Below are 20,368 nucleotides of genomic sequence, written 5' to 3'. Positions count from 1 at the left end.
AAATTTCAATGGACAACATAATGGAAAATGATATCAGTGTTGATGAAGAAAAATACTACATATAGGAAAGATGAAACTACTAAGTTTTCATATTTCTATGTTAAATTATTCAGCACAGAAATCAGCATGACTGTAAACATCTCAGTGTAAAAATCCAATCATGGAGCGTTAGTCAAAAAACAACAGTATGGTGACATTTATAAGACAAAAGTAGGAAATAGGACAAAAAATATTTAATGACATTATATAATTAGTGGCAAAGCCTCTTTTGGAACGGAATGTGCAGTGCTGATATTCTGGGTTTAAAAGTATTGCAGGATTTTAGGGGATTTGGAGCATAGGGGAATCCCAATACAAAGAGAGTTTGAAAAAACTGTTATTATCTATCTGAGAAAGATGAAGCAATGTGCTAAACGTGTGATAAAACAACTGATGACCTAGAGAATTTAAGGAAAACAATTCTCAACTAAACAAGATTAACAATTAGCACCATGGATAATTAGATAGTTGATGGAGCAGCTAATCCTGGATACCATCTCCAAGCACATAAAGGACAAGAAGGTGATCAGGAGTAGTCAGCATGGATTCACAAAGGGAAAGTCATGCTTAACCAACCTGAGAGCCTTTTACAACGGGATGTCTAGCTGGGTAGATGAGGGAAGAGCAGTGGATGTTGTCCACCTTGACTTCCGTAAGGCTTCTAACACTGTCTCCCATAACATCCTCATAGGCAAGCTCAGGAAGTGCAGGCTAGATGAGCAGCGAGGTGGATTGAGAACTGGCTGAATGGCAGAGCTCAGAGGGTTGTGAGCAGTGGTGCAAAGTCTAGTCGGAGGCCTGTAGCTAGCAGTATCCCCCAGGGGTCAGTACGGGGTCCAGTCCTGTTCCACTTATTCATCAGTGACCCGGATGAAGGGACAGAGTGCACCCTCAGCAGGCTTGCTGATGATACAAAATGGGGAGCAGTGGCTGATACCCCAGAGGGCTGTGCTGCCATTCAGAGGGACCTTGACAAGCTGGAGAGGTGGGCAGAGAGGAACCTCATGAAGTTCAACAAAGGCAAGTGCAGGGTCCTGCACCTGGGGAGGAATAACCCCATGCACCAGTACAGGTTGGGGGCTGACCCAGCCAGCATCATGCCCTTGTGGCCAAGAAGACCAATGGTATCCTGGGTTGCATTAGGAAGAGCATTGCCAGCAGGTCGAGGGAGGTGATCCTCCCCCTCTGCTCAGCCTTGGTGAGGCCACATCTGGAGTGTTGTGTCCAGTTCTGGGCTCCCCAGTATAAGAGAGAGACAGAGCTGCTGGAGCAAGTCCAGCAAAGGTGGACTCATCCTAAAATGATGAAGGGACTAGAGCATCCCTCACATAAGAGAAAAGGCTGAGAGAGCTGGGCCTGTTCAGCCTGGAGAAGAGAAGACTAAGGGGGATCTTTTCCATGTGCATGAAGACCCTCTGAAGGGAGGGTGTAGCGAGGATGGGGCCAGACTCTTTTCAGTGGTGCCCAGTGCCAGGACGCGAGGCAACAAGCACAAACTGAATCACAGGAAGTGCCGTCTGAACACGAGGAAAAACTTCTTTCCTGTGAGGGTGACAGAGCACTGGTGCAAGTTGCCCAGAGAGGCTGGGGACTCTCCATTCTTGGAGATATTCAAAAGTCTTCCGGACAGGGCCTTGGGCAACCTGCTGTAGGTGACCCTGCTTGAGCAGGGGGTTTGGACTAGATGATCTGTAAAGATCCCTTCCACAGCCTCAACTGTTCTGTGATTCTTTGAGATCCTGATACTAAATATTATAAGAAAACCTTTGATATTGAAGCTTTTGCATGTGATAACCCCCAGTTAGTTTAAAATTAACTGAATTCTAAGATATAATGTCACTTTCAACTCATAGAATCTTCTAAGAAAGTAAAGCACTATAATTTCGGTAATTCTTTCAATTGATTGTTTTTGAGAAAATTTAAATTTAAAAACTTAAATTGAACAACAAAGAACCCCCAAATCTACCCACGTGTCTTACAGTGATGCTACCTAGGTTAGAGTAGTCAGTGTATATGTCTGTTTTAACAGCATAAAAATGCAAAATTAAAAATTAGGACAGGGGTATGCAGAAGAGGCGAAAGCATGTGCATGTGTGTGTAAAAAACACCACACTGACTTCCATATGAACTATTTATTGAATAAATACATGCATCATAATGTAGAATTACATGAGCAAAAAAAGGCAATCTGTACAAAACTGATTACCCTTTGTTCTCATTTCAACTCTCACCATTTGCTGCAGCTCTGATAAAGGATTTAAGACAGAAAATTAAAATTATTTTAATCCAAATCGAAGTGATATGCATGCTGATTTGAGTTTGGGTTATACAACTGCTATAATTAAGAGAGCTGGTTTTCTTGTCAGTGAAGCAGAGTAATTCTAAAAACAGTTTCAATCATAGAGAACACATGTTGGTACATACAGGTAACAAACCTTATTTTTAGCCATTTCTTAAACATCTTCATATTTTCATATTTTAAGGCACAGGATAAACAAGAACTACATGAAAAGCGATCAGCTGATATTCAATACATTGACTTGATAATGAGGTGTGGATTTTCACCCAGAGGAAATACAATGTTTTTCCTTGCTACTTCCATATAAACAGAACACTCAGGAACTATGATACAGAGATTTGTTTCCACTGTCAAGAGCAGAAGGAGTCTTATCTAGGCAGTCTTATTCTCATCCAAATTCACTCAGAAAATTTCTAGAGTTTGGCCAGGGCTGATTATTGTCAATAGGAATTGTTGTTGCTGAATTCCAATGAAAACACAATCTCTTCATTTTGAATTCCTAAATGGGTACTGGGTCCCTCTTAATAATCTGTCCCTAATTTTAGGTGCTGAGCTATTTTGAAAACCTATGTATTCAGTTATTCACTTTGTACTACCATCTCACATTTACCTGACACTGCTTTTTTCCTTTAGAGACTTTTGAAGACAAAATAGGCATTTTTTTGTATTCAAGTGCAGAGTCTTCTAACATTTTCTGATCCCAGAGTTCACTTAAGACTTGAAACACTGAATCAAGCTAACACCTTATTTGTTGACTAGGGATGAAACTCTTGGGAGTCACTGGCCAAGATGTACAGCAGAAGTCCTTCCACCTATGGTGGAACTGAGGCAAAAGAATTACACCTCCTGAACTACACCTCCTCTATTTACATCAGCTTTAGCTTTCTGCTTCTTCATTACATTAACAGTAATTCTCTTAGTTAGCAATTTCCTAATTTCTTTTAATGAAGAACAAAAAATATATATATATTTCATGGTATACTACATTTTATGTGAACAGATGAGTGTGTGTGTATATATATATAGATAGATAGATACACATACATTCCAATATAGAGTGAAGCCTTCAAATGGAAATAAGTTTTCTTACTGATATGAAGAACCTCTCTATATTGGCCAGTCAATCAGCAAATAACACAGCAGAATTCACCATTCAAGTTTGTTTGCTAAAATTCTCATGTATAAAATGTGGCAATAAGAAGGCTACCACTGTATAGAGGTGTATGTGTGTGCAAGCACACATCTGCGCAACAAATGCCCATGTTAAACTGAATTTAAATGAACTGAAATGAGTCAATTCTTAAACTTGAAAAAGACAAAGCTACATCTATGGTAGGCACTTTGGTACATCTAGTAATGTAGGCATATTCTACACCTAGAATTAAGGTTCTGTCAGTCATTATATAATAAAGCTAGTCCCAGGAGTTTATTATTCTGCTTTAAAAATTCTTTCTTGGCTGAGAGATCATTCTAGAATCTTAGCTAAGTAATATACTTTCTCTGTCTAATTGCATACTTATCCAAGGCTGAGGCTTTCGGCTCTGAAAGAGCTGAACTGTTCTCTTGGATTCATAATGCACATTTTTATAACAGTCTGAGAAAACTTACAAGAAAGAAAAACCAGATCTGGATACAAAAGTTTCCTCATAATTCATAAATTAGAGTTGAGAGCGCAACTGGCTAGGTCGATACTCTCTCCTCAGCTCTCAACTGGCAATTCGCATCAGTATGTGCTAGTTGTATCAGTGCTGCTCTTGCAGCAGAGCATGGCAGTGCTCCAGCAGAATGCCAGCACTTCTCAGGAAACCTGTCTGGAGCTCTGCAGTGCATTTTCTTCATGCACCAAACAACTAAGTAGCGATGAAGCAACTGTAAAGACAGTTTCAACTCAGTTTCACACTTTCTTACCTATCAGTGTTCCACTTTAGTATTCTTGAAGGTATAGTATAATATGCTATTTAGCATAGTATTGAATAATATAATAAAAATAACATATGCCCTGCACGTATGCCTACTGTATGAACCTACACTGCAAGCTGATTTGTATACCTTATAAATCAATGAGACAAGGCAGGTAAGGACAGTTCTAAGTTAAAGATTTTGTTTATAATATAGAAAAATCCATGTACTCATACGTTCAGAAGGTCACATGTCTAGTACTATAGAGTATGGGAATAAATAAGAAAAAACAAGTGAACCTGTATAAGACTCTGTACTGTTTGTTATGCTTACTCCATCAAATGAAAACCCAGATTAATAAATTGATTCATGGACCTCATCCTCTCTCTATACATTATTTATAGAATTCTCATTTTTGTTTATAATATTCTATAGCATGATTTTTCCAATAATACATTTACATATAAATATTAAAATTTTAATGTTTTGTACATTTTAAACTAGCCATACTGGGCCAGAAACACACTAAAGCAATAATGCCTTTTGCAACTTGTTTTTGAAGAATATCACAAAATGATTAACATTAAGACCATTGTGCCGCAAAGACAAAAGAGATTCATCTAACAAAATTAACATGCATGTAGAAGAAAATATCTATATCCTTTATCTAATTTCTTCTGAATTCAAACCAGCATGGAAAAATTATAAAAAAATAGTAGGTATTTACATGGTACAGTATATGTTGGTGATATATAAAACAAGGCAGGAAAACAGCAGAACATCATCTTTTCACTTTCTAATAGGTACGACTGCCTAAAAGATCATTTTAAACACAAAAGGTTACTTTACTGTACTATTGCACATTACAGTAACACATAAAATTGTTTAGCAAAATAAAATACAAAGTTTAACGATGAGAAAGGCTATGTCTACATAAAATGAAAAAGTGTTATAAAATTATTTGGGATGTGTCTAAGAACTAAATCAGTGAAGCTATAAAAATAATATTGGTACATCTGTGAGAGCAATGCTTTAAAAATATATAAAGGTTGGCAAAAATATGCGTGGCAAATTCCCAGTACCCAGGGGCCTAGCTTGCACCATGCGGCCTTGTACCATCTTCTGTTAAATCATACCTAAAAATGAAAAGAACAAAGGAGAGCTTTCATTTACATTTAGTGTGCATTACTAACACTATTATTAACACACAGGTATTTGTGTACATTGCTACTATTAGAAAAGGAAATATTATTATACTTACCACTGGGTCCAGCCTTTAGCAAGTTCTTCAGATGCCAGAGGTATCAGTAACTATGGAAAGTTAAATTAGTAATCAATGCATTACGTGTGCCTTACATTCCAAGTACATTTTTTAAAGATCAAATTTGACAATCCTGTAAACTACATTATAAGTAATGCCATTAATAAAGAACATTTTAAATCCTTGCTGTCATAGGTATCTCTGTCTTTAGGCTTCTAGTAAAGTTTCAAGTTGCTGGTTTTGACCTAAAAATCTACACCCTTAAGTGATTTAGTTCCAGATCACCTCACAGGCCTAACTTCTCTACAGGGCATATCCTGGCAATGGCCAATCAACTGATGCATTTATGCTAACAGCTTTCCTTGTAAAGGTGAAACTTGAAGAACACCATTCACCATAAACTGACCACAATTCTGAAATCTCTCATCCTCTTTCCAGAGTTTGAATATGGCAACTTTCATGGGTGTAAGAACTTGCTCTTCCCTTTTCCACGCTCCAAATCATTTGTGCGGAAAACAGAATGATTTAATGAGTGCCTACAGAACAGTAAAGGCGTGAACATAATAGCTTGCTTTTGCATTAGGAAGGTCTCTACCAGGAGTTCTTTTTCATGGATTTGACAATCTGTTCTTTTAATTACTAAACATGAATTTGTTCTGTGTGCTTTTCTAGGTGTCCTTGTCTTTTCAGTTTGATATAAAGCAAATGCTTTCCTCTCATTGTTCCTGCAAATAAAGGCTGAACCAAATGTTTTCAAGACTTGAGTTTTGTGAGACCATTTTCTCAGTTACCACCTATTTTCTACTGGCTGTTAATTTCTTCATTTGTATGATTAATAAATCAGACATGTAGGTCTCTTCTATTACTGCCAGCCTCAAAACATACACATCTCTAGAACATGCTACCATCTCATCATTTGATATCTTTTCTCTCATCCTCTGCAAGTTGTTTCTTTCCTAACTGAAGCTTGACATCTAAGCCACCTATAATTTTAAAAGCTTCATACCTGAATCAAGCACTTAAGTCAACACCAATGAGCTCTTAACAAACGAGCATTTTAGTCTTCATATAATACCATGCTACTGTATGATAGGAATTTGCTTGTTTTCAACTCACTTTGCCAAGCAGCCCTTTGTCTTTGGACAAGAAACCACCACTGTTCTTCACTGCTACATCTAGTGTTCTTCTCTGTACTTCAGGCAGGGAAACACTGAAATCAAATCTGACATGGGAAATGATGTTTTAGAGAGAATTTTGTACTAAAGTGCAAGTTCAGTTCCTACAGCTAAACAGCAATTCAAAACAAAAGCAAATTATACCCCTTCACAAACTAAAAAATGAGGTTTGATATAAAGGAAGAGAGAAAATCCCAACCCCCTAGAATTATTTTTCAACATGATGCTTAGTATCAGCATCAAATGTTTGAGACTTTTGTTATGTATGGTCTCTAGAAGCCACTGGTGGGGGGGGGGGGGGGGGGGGGAAGAAGTCAAGCACCAATTCTATGGAAAAGAGAAGGAGGAATACTACTATCCTGGCAGCTCAATACACGATTCTCCAGAAGGGAAAGAATAGTCAGTTGTCTTCTACGTATACATTTACTGATCTTCACTCTTCTAGGACCAGAGATCCTTTTCTTTCCTAGTATATAAAAGTGCAGAAAAAGCTTTCTTGCAACCCCAAGGAAACCTACCCACTTTTAAGGAAAAATGCATTTTGTTTGCTAGATCTGGGACCCTGAGAAAGTGAGGACAAGACTGTACCACAATCTATCCTCTATTTGTCACTACAGTTCTTACCCAGTCTTACTGCTTTGCAATAAATTTTACTTTGAAAGGCACAGTAAAACAAATCTGAGAGAAAAAGGAGAGCGCTGTGCTGTCAGGAAAATTTACCATAGCTTCTAACTAATCATTTTCATATTTCACAGGCATAGAATAGATTGAAGTTATTCCAGTATCACTGATGTCAACATAAGAGAGAAACATGAAGTTTAATTGGGATATTTCTATGAACTTTCACTTTTTCAGACAAGGCCATCTGGTAAAACAAACCTGCAACCCTCAATAGGACAGTTCATAATAGCAACAATGGGAATGTTGGAATAGACTAACCATAGGTTTAAGTAGCATAGTGGTAATGCATATAGGTCTTTATCAAGTATTGTTTTCCCCAAAATAACTTTGTCTACAGAGAAAGGCCTTCTTTATTGAAAATTGACAGGGGAAGGGGAGGGGAGGAGCACATGGAGAAATCACCATCAAAAACTGGAGTAGATAAGGATTTGTATGCAACAGAAGTTTGCAAAAGCTTGCACAACTTATAACCTATGGGCCAGGATATAGCCCACAGGGGAATTTCCAGACTTGCTGGATTCTGAGAAGTGCCACCATGTAGATCAACTGAGCAATTTGATCATGCATAGGCACTTGATGGCCAGTAAGCTCTTGAGGAGGCACAAATCTATCAGCCAGGCAACCAGCCAGCCAGAAGCCACATGCTTGCTGGCTGGAAGGGATACCAATAGCACTGGCCAGCTAGAAGGTACTTGGGTTCTGACTGGTCAACCACCTGCCCGAGAAGTGCTCACTGCTTCTTAGCTGCCAATACAAAGGGGAAGTAATGGACCTGGGATAAGGCAGAAAAGATGACAGAAGCAGCTGAATACGAAGGGCTATAGTGAGAACAGGGGATAGGATGACAGGAAGATTATAGAAGAAGGAAGAGGTGTGAGCATATAATCTGATGTTGACTAGTAGGAATTTCAACAGTTCAGCCACTCAGTTAAGCTGAGTAACCTTGGTTTGGCAGCTTTGTTGTTACATGATATAAAACAGCTTAGAACGTACATTTGATCGAACACTGGGTTTAATGTCTTCTTTGATACATGTGTTTTTCTTCTTCCTGATCTTCTCTTGTCAGGCAATAAATACATTCGAACATAAGGATCAGATCCTTCTTCTGAAAAGGCTATTAGATTTCTGTGACCAATGAACAACAAGGAACAACACTTAGAAAATAAATGAGACATTGTTAAATACAAGTGTCTACACAAATATTACTGAATTTAGTACGCTATACCTAAATAAAGTTCATTTTATCACCATATATACATCTTGGATGCTTCCCATGCCTTAAGTATCAAACTTGTTGAAAAAAATCCCTTGAAATATAACATCTGTTTGAAAACTATCTGCAAATTCATTTTAGGACCCTCATATGAATCTCTTGTGAGATACCGTGCACAAAGTACAAGCATATTGTTTACAATATAATGGATAAGGCAATGGAAAAGAAAAAAATGCTGAGCAGTAACTTGTAAAATATCAGACAAATGGTAAGCAGACAACAGAGCTAAATATGCAATACATTTCTTAAATTCCGATTCATAGTTTAGACATACGGCTTTCCAAAAATCATGTTTCTGTCACTCTATAAAAAATTCAGTCCCTTCAATATAACTTTCAGATACTGCTAATAAAAATCTAAATGCCATTTTTATCTAGAATCTGATAGATACACAACAGGCAAATAAGAAATCACAACAAAATCTTCAACCAGGATTTTACTAATTCTGAGGATAGCTCTATATGATTTGGTATTTACACATAATTACAATCAGTACATCATTTTAAAAATAACAAAGACCATCCAGACAACCAATCAATTTAAGAGGATATGTCAAGATATTATGACGTTTACAAAGAAATACGCACAAAAATAGAATGTGATATCTTACGCTCACCTGCAGGAATGCACTACCACGATCAGTTTGTTTCTTTGTGAACTATGACGAATTGTTAGCTGAATCTGTCCCAATGGAGACTGCCCCAGAGTTGTTCCACTGTGAGGAAAAGCAGAACATTATGCATAGTTAAAAACAAAACAAAACATATTTACAGTAAGAGCTATCCAAAATACAAGCTGAGTAGTGTTTCCAGATAACATGTATTATCCATTTAAATTTCCATTAGACCAGTGAGAGAGAGACAGCACACGCAAGCGAGCACATCAGCATATCTTCATCAGCTTCTTGTACTTCAGGTTCTTGTCTAACAACTCCACCCTCCAAAAGAATGAGCTGGGGTTCTTGTCAGTTTTGGAGATCAGCTGTTCTTCTCTACTTTGAAAACCATTATCAGGAAAGAACTCTCATACCTTAAGGTGAAGATTAGAGCAGTACCTAGCAAGTTGGAAAAAAATGAATGGTGCAAACCACAACGAAAAAGAGTGATGGGCCACTCTCAGCAATGGCCAGGAACTAGTTAGAAGACCAGCTCATTCTTTTCTAAATTCTCAACAACACTGATGTAAGATATAATTCATGAAAACAAAGAAGTTTTCGCAAGACTAACTTTCCATCCCAAACTTACAACTAGAAATACAGATATTCTTGGCTTAAAATAATCATGCTTAAACCCACTTATGGTCCTAAAGGCTGAAACAGCATTCACACAGCTATTTTAATTTTCTGTAGTTGATGTGGCATTGAAAACAAGGTTAGAATGGATTTACTTTTATAAATATAAATCATGCTTAAGAAAGAAGAAAGCAACATGTTTATTTAAGAACTTTTATTTTAAAGAATGGCCAATCTGTGCAGAGTTCCTCCATCTCTATGAAATGCAGGGTTTATTTTTTATACACTAGGTGATACAGTGTCAGTATTGTCTGTCTCACACAGGACTACATATGGCATGCTTGACGTTTCTGAGCCATCTGAAAAAAATCTTAACTTTAAGGGATACATGTTCCCCTTTTGTGAACAGCTACTCCAAAGTAATTGCAGAATTTTACACTAAAATTCCCAAATCATTTACTTTGAACACAAGAATGAAGATTTTCAGTTCAGTATTTTCTTACTAAAAAAAAAAATAAAAAAAATAAAAAAAATCAGAGCACCATGGGTCCTGCAAGAACGGACCTCCTTAGTCAGAGCTTTGCCAGTGTTATCAACAATAAAGCACAGAATTTTTGTATTAAATAAGCAGTGATATTTTACAGTTTATCATAATTAACAAAGTCTAACCCTGTTTTGGGCCAGAAGAGTGACTGACAAACTGAAGAGAAGACAGCAGAGGACCGTCAAGATAAAAAGAGGACTGGAGCACATAATGTATAAGCAGATGCTGAGGGAGATGGGTTTGTTTAGACTGAAGAAGAGAAGGCTAACAGATCCAATTGCAATCTACTTAAAAAGGAGGCTATAGAGTCAGACTCTTCTCAGAGGTACATGGTGGAAGGGCAAGAGACAACAGTGAAGCTGCAGCAAGAAAATATTCCAATCAGACATACGGAAAAATGTCTTCATAGTGCAGTGGTTAAGCACTGGAACTGCCCAGAAGGTTTCTGGAATCTCCATCCTTGGAGAAACCAAAACTTGACTGGACAAGGCCCAAGAAACTTGATCTAACCTGAAAGTTAGATTTGCTCTGAGCAGAGGGTTAACTGATGTCCTGAAGTGCCTTCCAACCTAAATTACTCTATGATTCTAAGAAATCTGCCAAGGAAAATAAGAATTCAGTTCAATTCCTTAGTTATGAATGGAAAAAAAAAATCTTTTACTTAGATTCACAGAGAAGCTACCAAGATGAATGGGGAATTAATTAATGGTTTGCACGCTCCTATTCAAGATAGCTGAGAGCAACCATTCTACTTTTACTGGTAAGTACAGCTGCCCTCTGAGGCAAGTAAAAAATTAGAGAGAATTTAAGAAAGAATAATTGCAACAAGAACGGTTTGCAGCAATCCCCATTAATTCAATAATGATTGACCATTCATTTAATATTCTTTATAATCAACAATCCCTCTGAGTAACTTATAAAGGCCAGCTATATCCAGCTTAATTGGCTTAATTTATATTAATGCTAATAGGATTCAGTGGTGAAACAGGCAACTGTTTATTGGCATGAAAGTGACTAGTGTTATATTGAAATATTATATTCCCCCCATCCCACTCTTTTTTAGCACTACACAGCCAATGTAGCTATGAGAACAAGATGGACTTTATCTTGCACATCATCACAATGGTAAGCTAACTTCTAATTGCAGAATCTTTCTTACTGAGGAACCAGAAAGCTCAAAAAACAATTTTCAAATGCCAGGCACATAAACTGCAGTGCTGGCAGTAGGAAAAAATACTACTGAAATTCAAACTGACCAGACTCTGTTTTTGCAGTTGCAGTGACCATGTTTTTATAAAACAACTTAGATGTATTGCAAAAACAAGCAGTACTGTACTTTTCAAGCTGTCGTAGTCTTTGCCGTAGCTCCTGTGTGGCAATAGGCAGTGATATGTCTGAGGCTATGCTGGGAGTTGGTTCTTTGACTGAGAGGTGGCTAGGAGAATAAGTGAAGTTAGAGGCATGAAGACTGGAGGAACTTCGGCTGAGATCTGTTGGCCACTGAGGACTGGCATTGGGAGGCTGACTTTTTTCAGCCACGTCAGTCTTCTTATCACTGTCAGTCACTGGGGAAGCTGGGACAGGTTTGTTTGAATCAGCTGGTGGTGAGACAGGAACCTGAGGCTTAAAAGAAGATTTTCTTGCATCTTTGGAAAGAGATGACCTTTTCACTTGGGCTGAATGTTGATGATCTGGAGATCTTGCTTGCTTTTCAAGAGAAAGTACCTAGATATAGTAAAAATACATACGGTATTACCATCCTCTAATACAAAAAAAAGGGGAAACAATTTGCTTCTGCTAGAGTATTGGTGACAGATTGCTAAATTTAGACATGAAAGCAGGACCAAAAACATTCACTTACGTTCATTCACTCTATAATAGGAAACATTTCACACAGCAAAAAACAGCTCCTTATATTTTTTGTGGCAACTGTAGTAACTATGTAACATGTGAAATTCTCTATTCATTTAGAATTTTTTCTCATTATTCCCTTCCTTCAGTCCCACTTCTGGTGCAAGTGCATCTACTTTGCAATTTTAGTCATCTGGAAAAACTTTTCTAGAATTTTTTCTTCTCATCTTTTGAAATCTAATCCTACATCAGAATTTCTTCTCACTCATTGCCTTTAAATTCTTTCATAGGTTACTTTCATTTATTAATACAAGTAGATAAGAGAGTATAATTAGTTTCATATGTTAAAACTAAATTACAAAAAGTGCTTTAGAAAAAACAAACGTATAAGCAAAAGTTTGATGGTGTTTGCAGAGAGATGCACTATCTTATTAAAACAAATAATATAGTTGGGGAAAAACACAAACCAATAGTCAGGCATGCAAGCTCTTCCTTCAGGTCTCTAGTGTGCCTGAAAGTTGGTCTGAATTTTTCTAGTATTATGAAGATATTTCCTTTCCCTACAAACTTTATTCTTTCTAGACCATCATGACCTCAATTCCATTTCTATAAAATAGAGGTGATTTCACTGATCTGTAGCCCACTGAGTCTTAGAAGACTTGCAGGAATTCAGATTCCAATTCAATGTATCTACAAACATGGAAAACCTACTATTCACCTGAGCATAAATTAATGCAGCTGATTACAGTTTTGTTCTGAAAATTTTCTGTGGTTTTCAAATAGATTAGATTTATATTAGAGGATATCTTTATAGTACTGCCACAGCTAGAGGACACCAGGCAATGCAACACCAAAGGAAATGTCATGACTTCTTCATAAAGTTATAAGACCAGAAGTTAGAGTAGTCTTGAATATGCTTTCAGACATTTACAATAGGATAAGCTTTAGAGTACCCTGAGTGCAATCTTCATATTTATAGTGCTGTTTGGGCCAGAGTTGCTCAGGTGGAACCGCTGATGCATAGTTAAATCTTCACTCTCCAGCAACTGGCTTAGAGGCAGTTTGAAGTTCCCCAAAGAGCACTGGTGCTGTTCATCCCTGACCTGAAGGAACACAGAAGCTAAGTAACATCATATCATCTGCTTTATATGAATTTAGAAGAAGAAAAAAACAGTTTTATTTAAAAACAAAACCAAACCTCAAACGATATAATTCATTCTTAACCCAAGTTTTTCCTCATCCCTTCAACAGCAAGATAGAAAACATCTATATTGAGCTGACTCTTGGTCAAAGTAAATAATATGTAACTTGTAAGTGTGAGAAGATGAATTTCCACAACTATTAGGGGAGCAATAGGTAGAACAGTTCACATTTACTTCAGTCTGTTTTAGCTACCTAAATGACATGTCAGCAGCGTAAAAGGATAAGATATTTGAACAAAGCAAAGGTCTCCTTAGGATGAGAGAACAAACAAATTTGCTATACATAACTGCATTTCTGCTAGCAATTGAGCAGACTGTTAAGGTTCAAAACAGATATCAGGTTTTTTTTAAGTTAGTCAGTTATCAAATAGTATGTTATTCTGTCAAGAGTTTGGCTATTGTCTTTTTCCTTTTAATAGCAATAATAATATCAATAGTAAATGCAAATAAACATTTCTTAGCCTGGTCTTAAAAGACAGTTTTAGTATAATTTTTTAAGTGTTCACAATATGTCCATAGTCTGATTTTATAATAGCCTGTAACGTATTAATATTACTACTGAAATGCCTTAAGCAAAGTTATCAAAGAAGAATGAGACAACAAACCTCAACTTCAAGATCTTGTCTTTTGGGATTGTGTACAAAGAAAGTAAAGTTTTCCTCCCACACTGGTTCATTGGTCTTGTATCGAATCTAAAGTTAGAGAGCAGGAAAAAGAGGAAGCATACAAATTATAAAACATTTTTGTCTAATGAAGCTTGCGTTAGATTTTACATTTTGGCTTTGAAAAGTTTACATCTGAAACCTGACATATTTAAACAAAAGCCAAGTGGGAGCTACCCCAGGCATATATAATAACACATGTAAACTTATACAGAGCGCATGTAATAGAATGTATGTATGTATGTATGTAAACAAGAAAGTTTCTTTACATAAAGTAAAACTCCTGCTAAAGAATTTTCACTTTACATCAGTCTATGAACAACTGCAAGGTCCTCTGACCAGTGTATCATCTCTCCTGTCATACCTCCCTGTTAGATCTGAGCTAACTCAATGCAACTCCTAGAAAATAAGTGTTTTCCCTCTTAATCTCCAAGTAGTCATGTAGGAGGATTTCACTGCCAAATCTCACTAGTTTCAGCAATTGGTTCAAAATAATCATGCACATATTAAAAAAAGAAAGAAAGAAAGAAAAAAAGTCTCTAGGACCAAAGGACTCTTTAGTCCCAGTCTCTATTAGGTATGCTCTATATAGAATCCATTTTAGGCTTTGTGACTTTATTTTGTTTTTCATATCCTGTAAAAAATGTCCTTTCCTTTTGGCTCACTGACACTTCTACTTTAAAAACAAAAACACACATACTACATACATCTGCCTATCTAGGTATCATAGCACTGCTGAGTTGCTGTTTTATTTTGAAGAGCAGCCTGGAATGCATGGAGGTTAGCTATGAGCAAGCTGACAGATCTGCCGAATGCCTTGGCTCAAGATGAGAGGGACTGCCAGCAAAGGAGACCTTGTGACAGGCATCTACTACAGAGCACCTGACTAGGAAAAAGGGATGGATGAGGCCTTCGTCAGACAACTCAAAGTTGTCTCAGGTCTGCAGGTCCTGGTTCTCCCAGAGTACTTCAACTAGTCTGATATTTGCTGAGAAAGCAGCACAGTGGTGCACAAGCAACGTAGGAGTTCAAAAACAACTTCCTAACACAGTCACTGGATGTGCTGACTAGGAGTAGTGCTCTTCTGCATCTACAAACAAGGAAGACTGGTTTGCAGACATGGCTATCAATGGCAACCTTGGCTACAGTGACCATAAGATCACAGAGTTGAAGATCCTAAGGGGCATCAAGAAGACAAATAGCAGAATAAAAACCTTGGACTTTGAAAAAGAAGATCTCAGCTTGCTCTGGGAACTGTTAGAAGGGATTCCAGGAGAGTCTGCCTTGGAGGGGAAAGGAGCTCAGGAGTACCAGGAGATTTTCAGGGATGGCCTTCTCAAAGCACAAAACTGGTACACACCCCTACAGCAGGAAAAGCAGCAAATATAAGAAGAAGTCAGCCTGGCTAAACAGTGAGCTCCTGAGAGAACTCAAATGCAAAAAAAGAAGCATATGAGGCACAGAAAAAGGGGATAGACTCCCAAAGAGGAATAAAGACATACTCAGGCATGCAGAGATGGAGTAAGGATGACAAAAGTTCAGCTGGAGCTCAAACTGACAACAGAAGTGTAACAAAGAAGGCTTCTCTAGGAATTAGTAGCAAGCAGAAGTACAAGAAAGATGTAGGTCTACTGTTGAATGGAGCTGGCAAGTTAGTTAAAAACAACACAGAAAAGGCTGAAGTACTCAATACCTTCTTCATTTCAGGTCTTCAGGGGCAAGGTCAGCCCCCTAAATCTCTGTGTCCCAAGTCTCTATGTCTCTATTAACAGTAGAAAGTTGAGTCTGTCTGTCTGTAAAAATTGGACATAAGTCTATCGGACCTGACAGGATGCATCCAAAGCTGCTGAAGAGGGTTGGCTGACATCACTTCAAAAACGATACAGAGTAGCTTTGCAAGGTCACGGAGATCAGAGGCAGCCTCAGATGACTGGTAAAGGGCAAATATTATACCCATCTACAAAAAGGTCAAAAAGATCCAGGAAACTACAGACTAGTCAGCCCCACTTCAGTCCATTGAAAAATTATGGAGTAGGTCCTCATGAAGGCTATTTCCGGGTATGTGAAGGAAAAGAAGGTGATGGGGAAGGTGTATTTACCAAGGGCTTTACTGACCTGATTGCCTTCTATAATGAAAAAAATTGCTCAGTGGATGTGGGGAAAGCTGTGTACATCATTTACCTTGACCTTAGGAAGATGTTTTAAGATCTTCTCACACAACATCCATGTTGACAAGCTGGTAAGATATGGACTGAACAGATGAACCACAAGATAGATGGAAAACTGACTAAACTGCTAAGCTCAAAGGGTGGTGGTTAATGGCTCAAAGTTGGACTGGCAGCTGGTTGTAAGTGGAATTCTTCAGGGGTTGATACTGGGTCTTATACTATTCAGTACCTTTATAAGTGATCTGGATGATGGGATTGAATGCAGCTTCACCAAGTTTGTGGATGACACCAAACTGGGAGGAGAGGCAGATACATCAGAAGGAAGAGTCACCATACAGTGAGACCTCAAAAAACTAGAAGATTGGGTCAACAAGAGCCCTAGTGGAGAGTAAGCTAAACATAAGTCGGTAGTGCACCCTTGCAGCAACGAAGGCTTGCCTAATCAACAAATCGAAGGATGCGATTACTCTACTCAGCACTTGTTAGGCCACACCTGGAATAGTGTGTCCACTTTTGGTTCTCCTCCCTCCACATTCAAGAGACATTAAAAGAAAATGGAGGAGGGCAAATGGAGGATCACTAAGATGATCAGAGGGTTGGAGAACTTTGTATGTGAAAAAAAGGTTGAAGGAATTGGGTTTGTTCAGCCTAGAGAAACAAAGGCTCAGGGGGTATCTAATCGCAGTCTTCCAATACCTAAAAGTTAGTTATAGTGAAGCTGGAGGTGCTCTCTTCACAACTACATGGTGACAGGACAAGAGACAATGGGCATCAGTTGGTTTGAGGGGATATTCTGTCTGGATATAAGAAAAAAGTTCTGTACCATTAGAACAACTAGACATTGGAATAGGTTTCCTGCAGAAGTGGTGAAATCTCCTTCGCTGGAAATACTCAACACTTGACTACATAGTGTCCTGGCTAATCTAAGGCTCTGCTTTAAACTGAAAGTTGAACCAGGTGATGTTCAGAGGTCCCTCCCAACCTGGACTTTTCTGTAACTCCATGATTCTATACATTTTCAAATCTTAATTAGTATTTCAAAGCCTGCTGTTTGCCCACACTGTTATTTATATGTCCACTGCTGTAGGAATCCCAGTTGCAGATCAGGAACCTACTGTGCTAGGACATGTGCAAATAGTTAAAAATCTAGTCTCTAAGAACTGATTTAGATCAATCAGTCAAAATCTAGACTCTCAGAAATTTAAATTGAATAAGTGCCCATTCAATCCTTTGCTTCCTGTTGGCAATTTCTGTTACAGTTATAACTTTTAGTGCAGTAGATGCTCTCAATGGCTTGATAGCCAGTGCTAAACACACAAAACCACCAAATGTCTGTAGACAGAGACAAGTATAGGGAGCAAGTGCTTACCTTACTTTCCTGCGCCTTGTGTCCAACTGACAGCAAAACAAGAGGGTTGGGATTGCTGTTTATTTTCTTTCCTGACTGATAAAGAAAAAGCAAAAAACTTTGTCTTCAGAATAAACTGTTGCATTTACCTCCAGTTAAATTCAACTCCTACTTATAAAACCTGTCCTTTCCCCTGAAATTTAAATGTTTTCCTCTTAATAATAACATATACATTCTACTCTATGCATATTTATTATTCTTAGCATTTCACTCAACAGCTTCAATGGCAGACATTTATATGGTTAGAAACTTCTCTGCTGATTAATACACTACCATGAAAACATCCAACCACCCTAAGTTAGTTAAAGCAAAATGCTACAAACAAGCAGGAGTTTTAGACTCCTTTCTCTTTTCTTTGAATGAAACTCATAAGGTGCACCTTCTCATCCTTTAAATGAGCATTACAATCCCCAAAGCCAATAGAACATAATTAAAATTGCAAAATGAATATTGCATGCAGATGGGAGATATGGAGAAAACACAAACTCAGGAAGCTTACTTTATTTACAGAGCAGTATTACTATTAAACTGGGCGTAATATCAAAACATTGACATTCCCCCCTTTTCACCTTGGGGAGAAAGAAGATGCACTATAATGTACCTGATGCATATTTCTACAGTTTACCAAATACCCTTTATTAGAGAATCAACCATCTGCCATATCTGAGCCTTGCTCACCAGCTGTATAGCATTACATCAAACTGTGAAAATAAACATCAATTTAGAATCAAATTATACACACAAAGGAACATTCCCAACTACATATTTCTTTCACACATTTTAAATTAACCTAACAAAAACTTAAGAAAAAGTTAGACATGAAAGTTAATCATCTCAAGCAGGTGTTAATGCAATTGAAAAGGCCTAGAAAATACAGTATACATGGTTAATAATTTACTTTGAATTCTACCCAGTAGGAAATTATAAAGATCAGACATTGTAAACAGAAAGTTAGTTGAAAACTACTCAATGCATGTAAGGTCACAATTACAATGAAGTGATTCAAATAATTAAGTTTTTTAAATAAGAATGAGCTTATTTTAGATATTTTTGGATCTGAACTTATGTTCTGGACATTACACTTCCACTAATATTATTTGATTTCTATGCGACACTCCATGTTTATAACCATACTTCCCTTTAGAAAAAAAATGGTAAGGAAGCACTCCTTTCTTGGATGAATGCTGCATTTCTTTCTTTCATGATTTCTAACCAAAGATATTTAGCTCTAACCAAAGACACTGGAATACAAATGTTTAAGGAACACAGAGAAAGTCAGATTACATTCCAACTGATAGTGTTAAAAAAAGGTAAGTGAAATTTATTTATTCTTCCTCCATAAATGTACCTGAAGCTCTCTTTTCTTCATAAAATGATGTAAACTGAAGATGTTTACAAAAGACCCTCCTGCTTATATTGATGGTAGGTAAATATAAGTTGTTTTAATTCATGCTACAAAAGTGACAATATGTACAAACACAATGCACCTCTAACTCCTGCCACTGACAAGTTCGCTGTTGACAGGATATTTCAGTCTATTAGAGCTTGGCTATCATCCAAGTTCCTCCAGCTGAGAACTTAGTTAATGCTCTCCAAGTTTGTCTCTCAACCGAATCTCTTCCTTACCAGAAGGCTGGGCTGAATTTACCCAGCATTCAAATAAACAATGTAAAATATATAACTGAAAAAAATGATTATTTCAAAACACATAGGACTAAATTACTTTAGCAATTGGTCACTCAGAGTTGGGCAGTAAAGTATCATCCAGTTTGTAAAAGATGTCTTAGCTTTCATGTCAGCTTTGTTCTCTAACTACTACTTCAAACTGGTTCTAAGGACTTTTTTTTTTGATCTTCTAAAGCAGTCCTTATTCCACTCAACTGATTTAAAATTCAAACTACCACAGACCAAAGTATTTTACCAATGTCTTGACCACTTCTTGATACCAAAAGTTAAATAAAAACTAAATAGCACTAAATACACATCTGGCAACAGAAATTCCATCCTCTGTTGCAAGAGAAGTGTTGCAGGCATTTGTGCATTTCCAATTACGTTTGTGACCTTAAAAGGACAACTATATTAGTTTTACCTTTAGGGCTTTCTGAACAGCAGCCTTCTTCAAGCCATCAGGGTTAAATTCTAATGGATTATGCTTTTAAGTCAGGAGAGAATGAACATATGAAGGGTTAATAAGTCATGCAATGAAGCAATTTCACTAGGTTAATTATGACATGACAACATAGGACAAAGCAAAAAAAAAGTAAAAAGAACAAAGAACTTTCAAACAAAACAATGAAAGAACCACCAAAAAAAAAAACCAAAATCTGACTTTGCTTTTTTTCCTGTCCTCTCTGAATATGTGTATTTTGCTTTAAAATGAAAATACTCAATTTCAATACATCTGTATTTTCCTAATCAGACCTGTTTACAATGATAAAGAAAAATGCGTCACAGAACCTTATGAGATGGGATTTATTGAGTGCCATCTGTCTTAAAGACCATCTTTTAAATGAATCTTTTTCAATAAGCTAAAGTATATTTTCCCAACATAGAAGATTCCCTGATGGTAAGTCAAGTAAGTGTGGGAGAGAGTTCTCTCATGGGGGAAATCACTTTCCTAGAAGTATCAGTAAGCCTTAGATCATTACACTTTGCATGCTATCTAGAATGAAATA

At 37.3% G+C, this 20,368-nt stretch overlaps 1 protein-coding gene across 3 annotated transcripts in view; it reads right to left on the bottom strand.

Annotated features, from left to right (window-relative positions):
- Positions 1–2,156: 2,156 nt before the first annotated feature.
- Positions 2,157–20,368, bottom strand: part of ESYT2 (extended synaptotagmin 2) — a 95,845-nt gene continuing 77,633 nt past the window's right edge. For 2 of the 3 annotated variants that reach the window (XM_067291929.1, XM_067291931.1), the window contains 10 exons: positions 19,783–19,845; positions 17,655–17,729; positions 14,061–14,147; positions 13,207–13,356; positions 11,739–12,127; positions 9,244–9,342; positions 8,348–8,479; positions 6,615–6,720; positions 5,499–5,548; positions 2,157–5,373 (listed from right to left, as the gene is read on the bottom strand). In XM_067291929.1, the coding sequence (XP_067148030.1) occupies positions 5,328–5,373; positions 5,499–5,548; positions 6,615–6,720; positions 8,348–8,479; positions 9,244–9,342; positions 11,739–12,127; positions 13,207–13,356; positions 14,061–14,147; positions 17,655–17,729; positions 19,783–19,845 (1,197 nt within the window). In that variant the 3' untranslated portion in view covers positions 2,157–5,327. The remainder of the gene's footprint in view (positions 5,374–5,498; positions 5,549–6,614; positions 6,721–8,347; positions 8,480–9,243; positions 9,343–11,738; positions 12,128–13,206; positions 13,357–14,060; positions 14,148–17,654; positions 17,730–19,782; positions 19,846–20,368) is intronic. The other variant, XM_067291930.1, reaches the window with a different exon arrangement.

The sequence above is a fragment of the Apteryx mantelli genome, chromosome 2, assembly GCF_036417845.1.
Source record: "Apteryx mantelli isolate bAptMan1 chromosome 2, bAptMan1.hap1, whole genome shotgun sequence".
In the NCBI taxonomy this organism is placed as follows: Eukaryota; Metazoa; Chordata; class Aves; order Apterygiformes; family Apterygidae; genus Apteryx; species Apteryx mantelli.
This window is presented reverse-complemented; position numbering and strand designations above follow the sequence as displayed.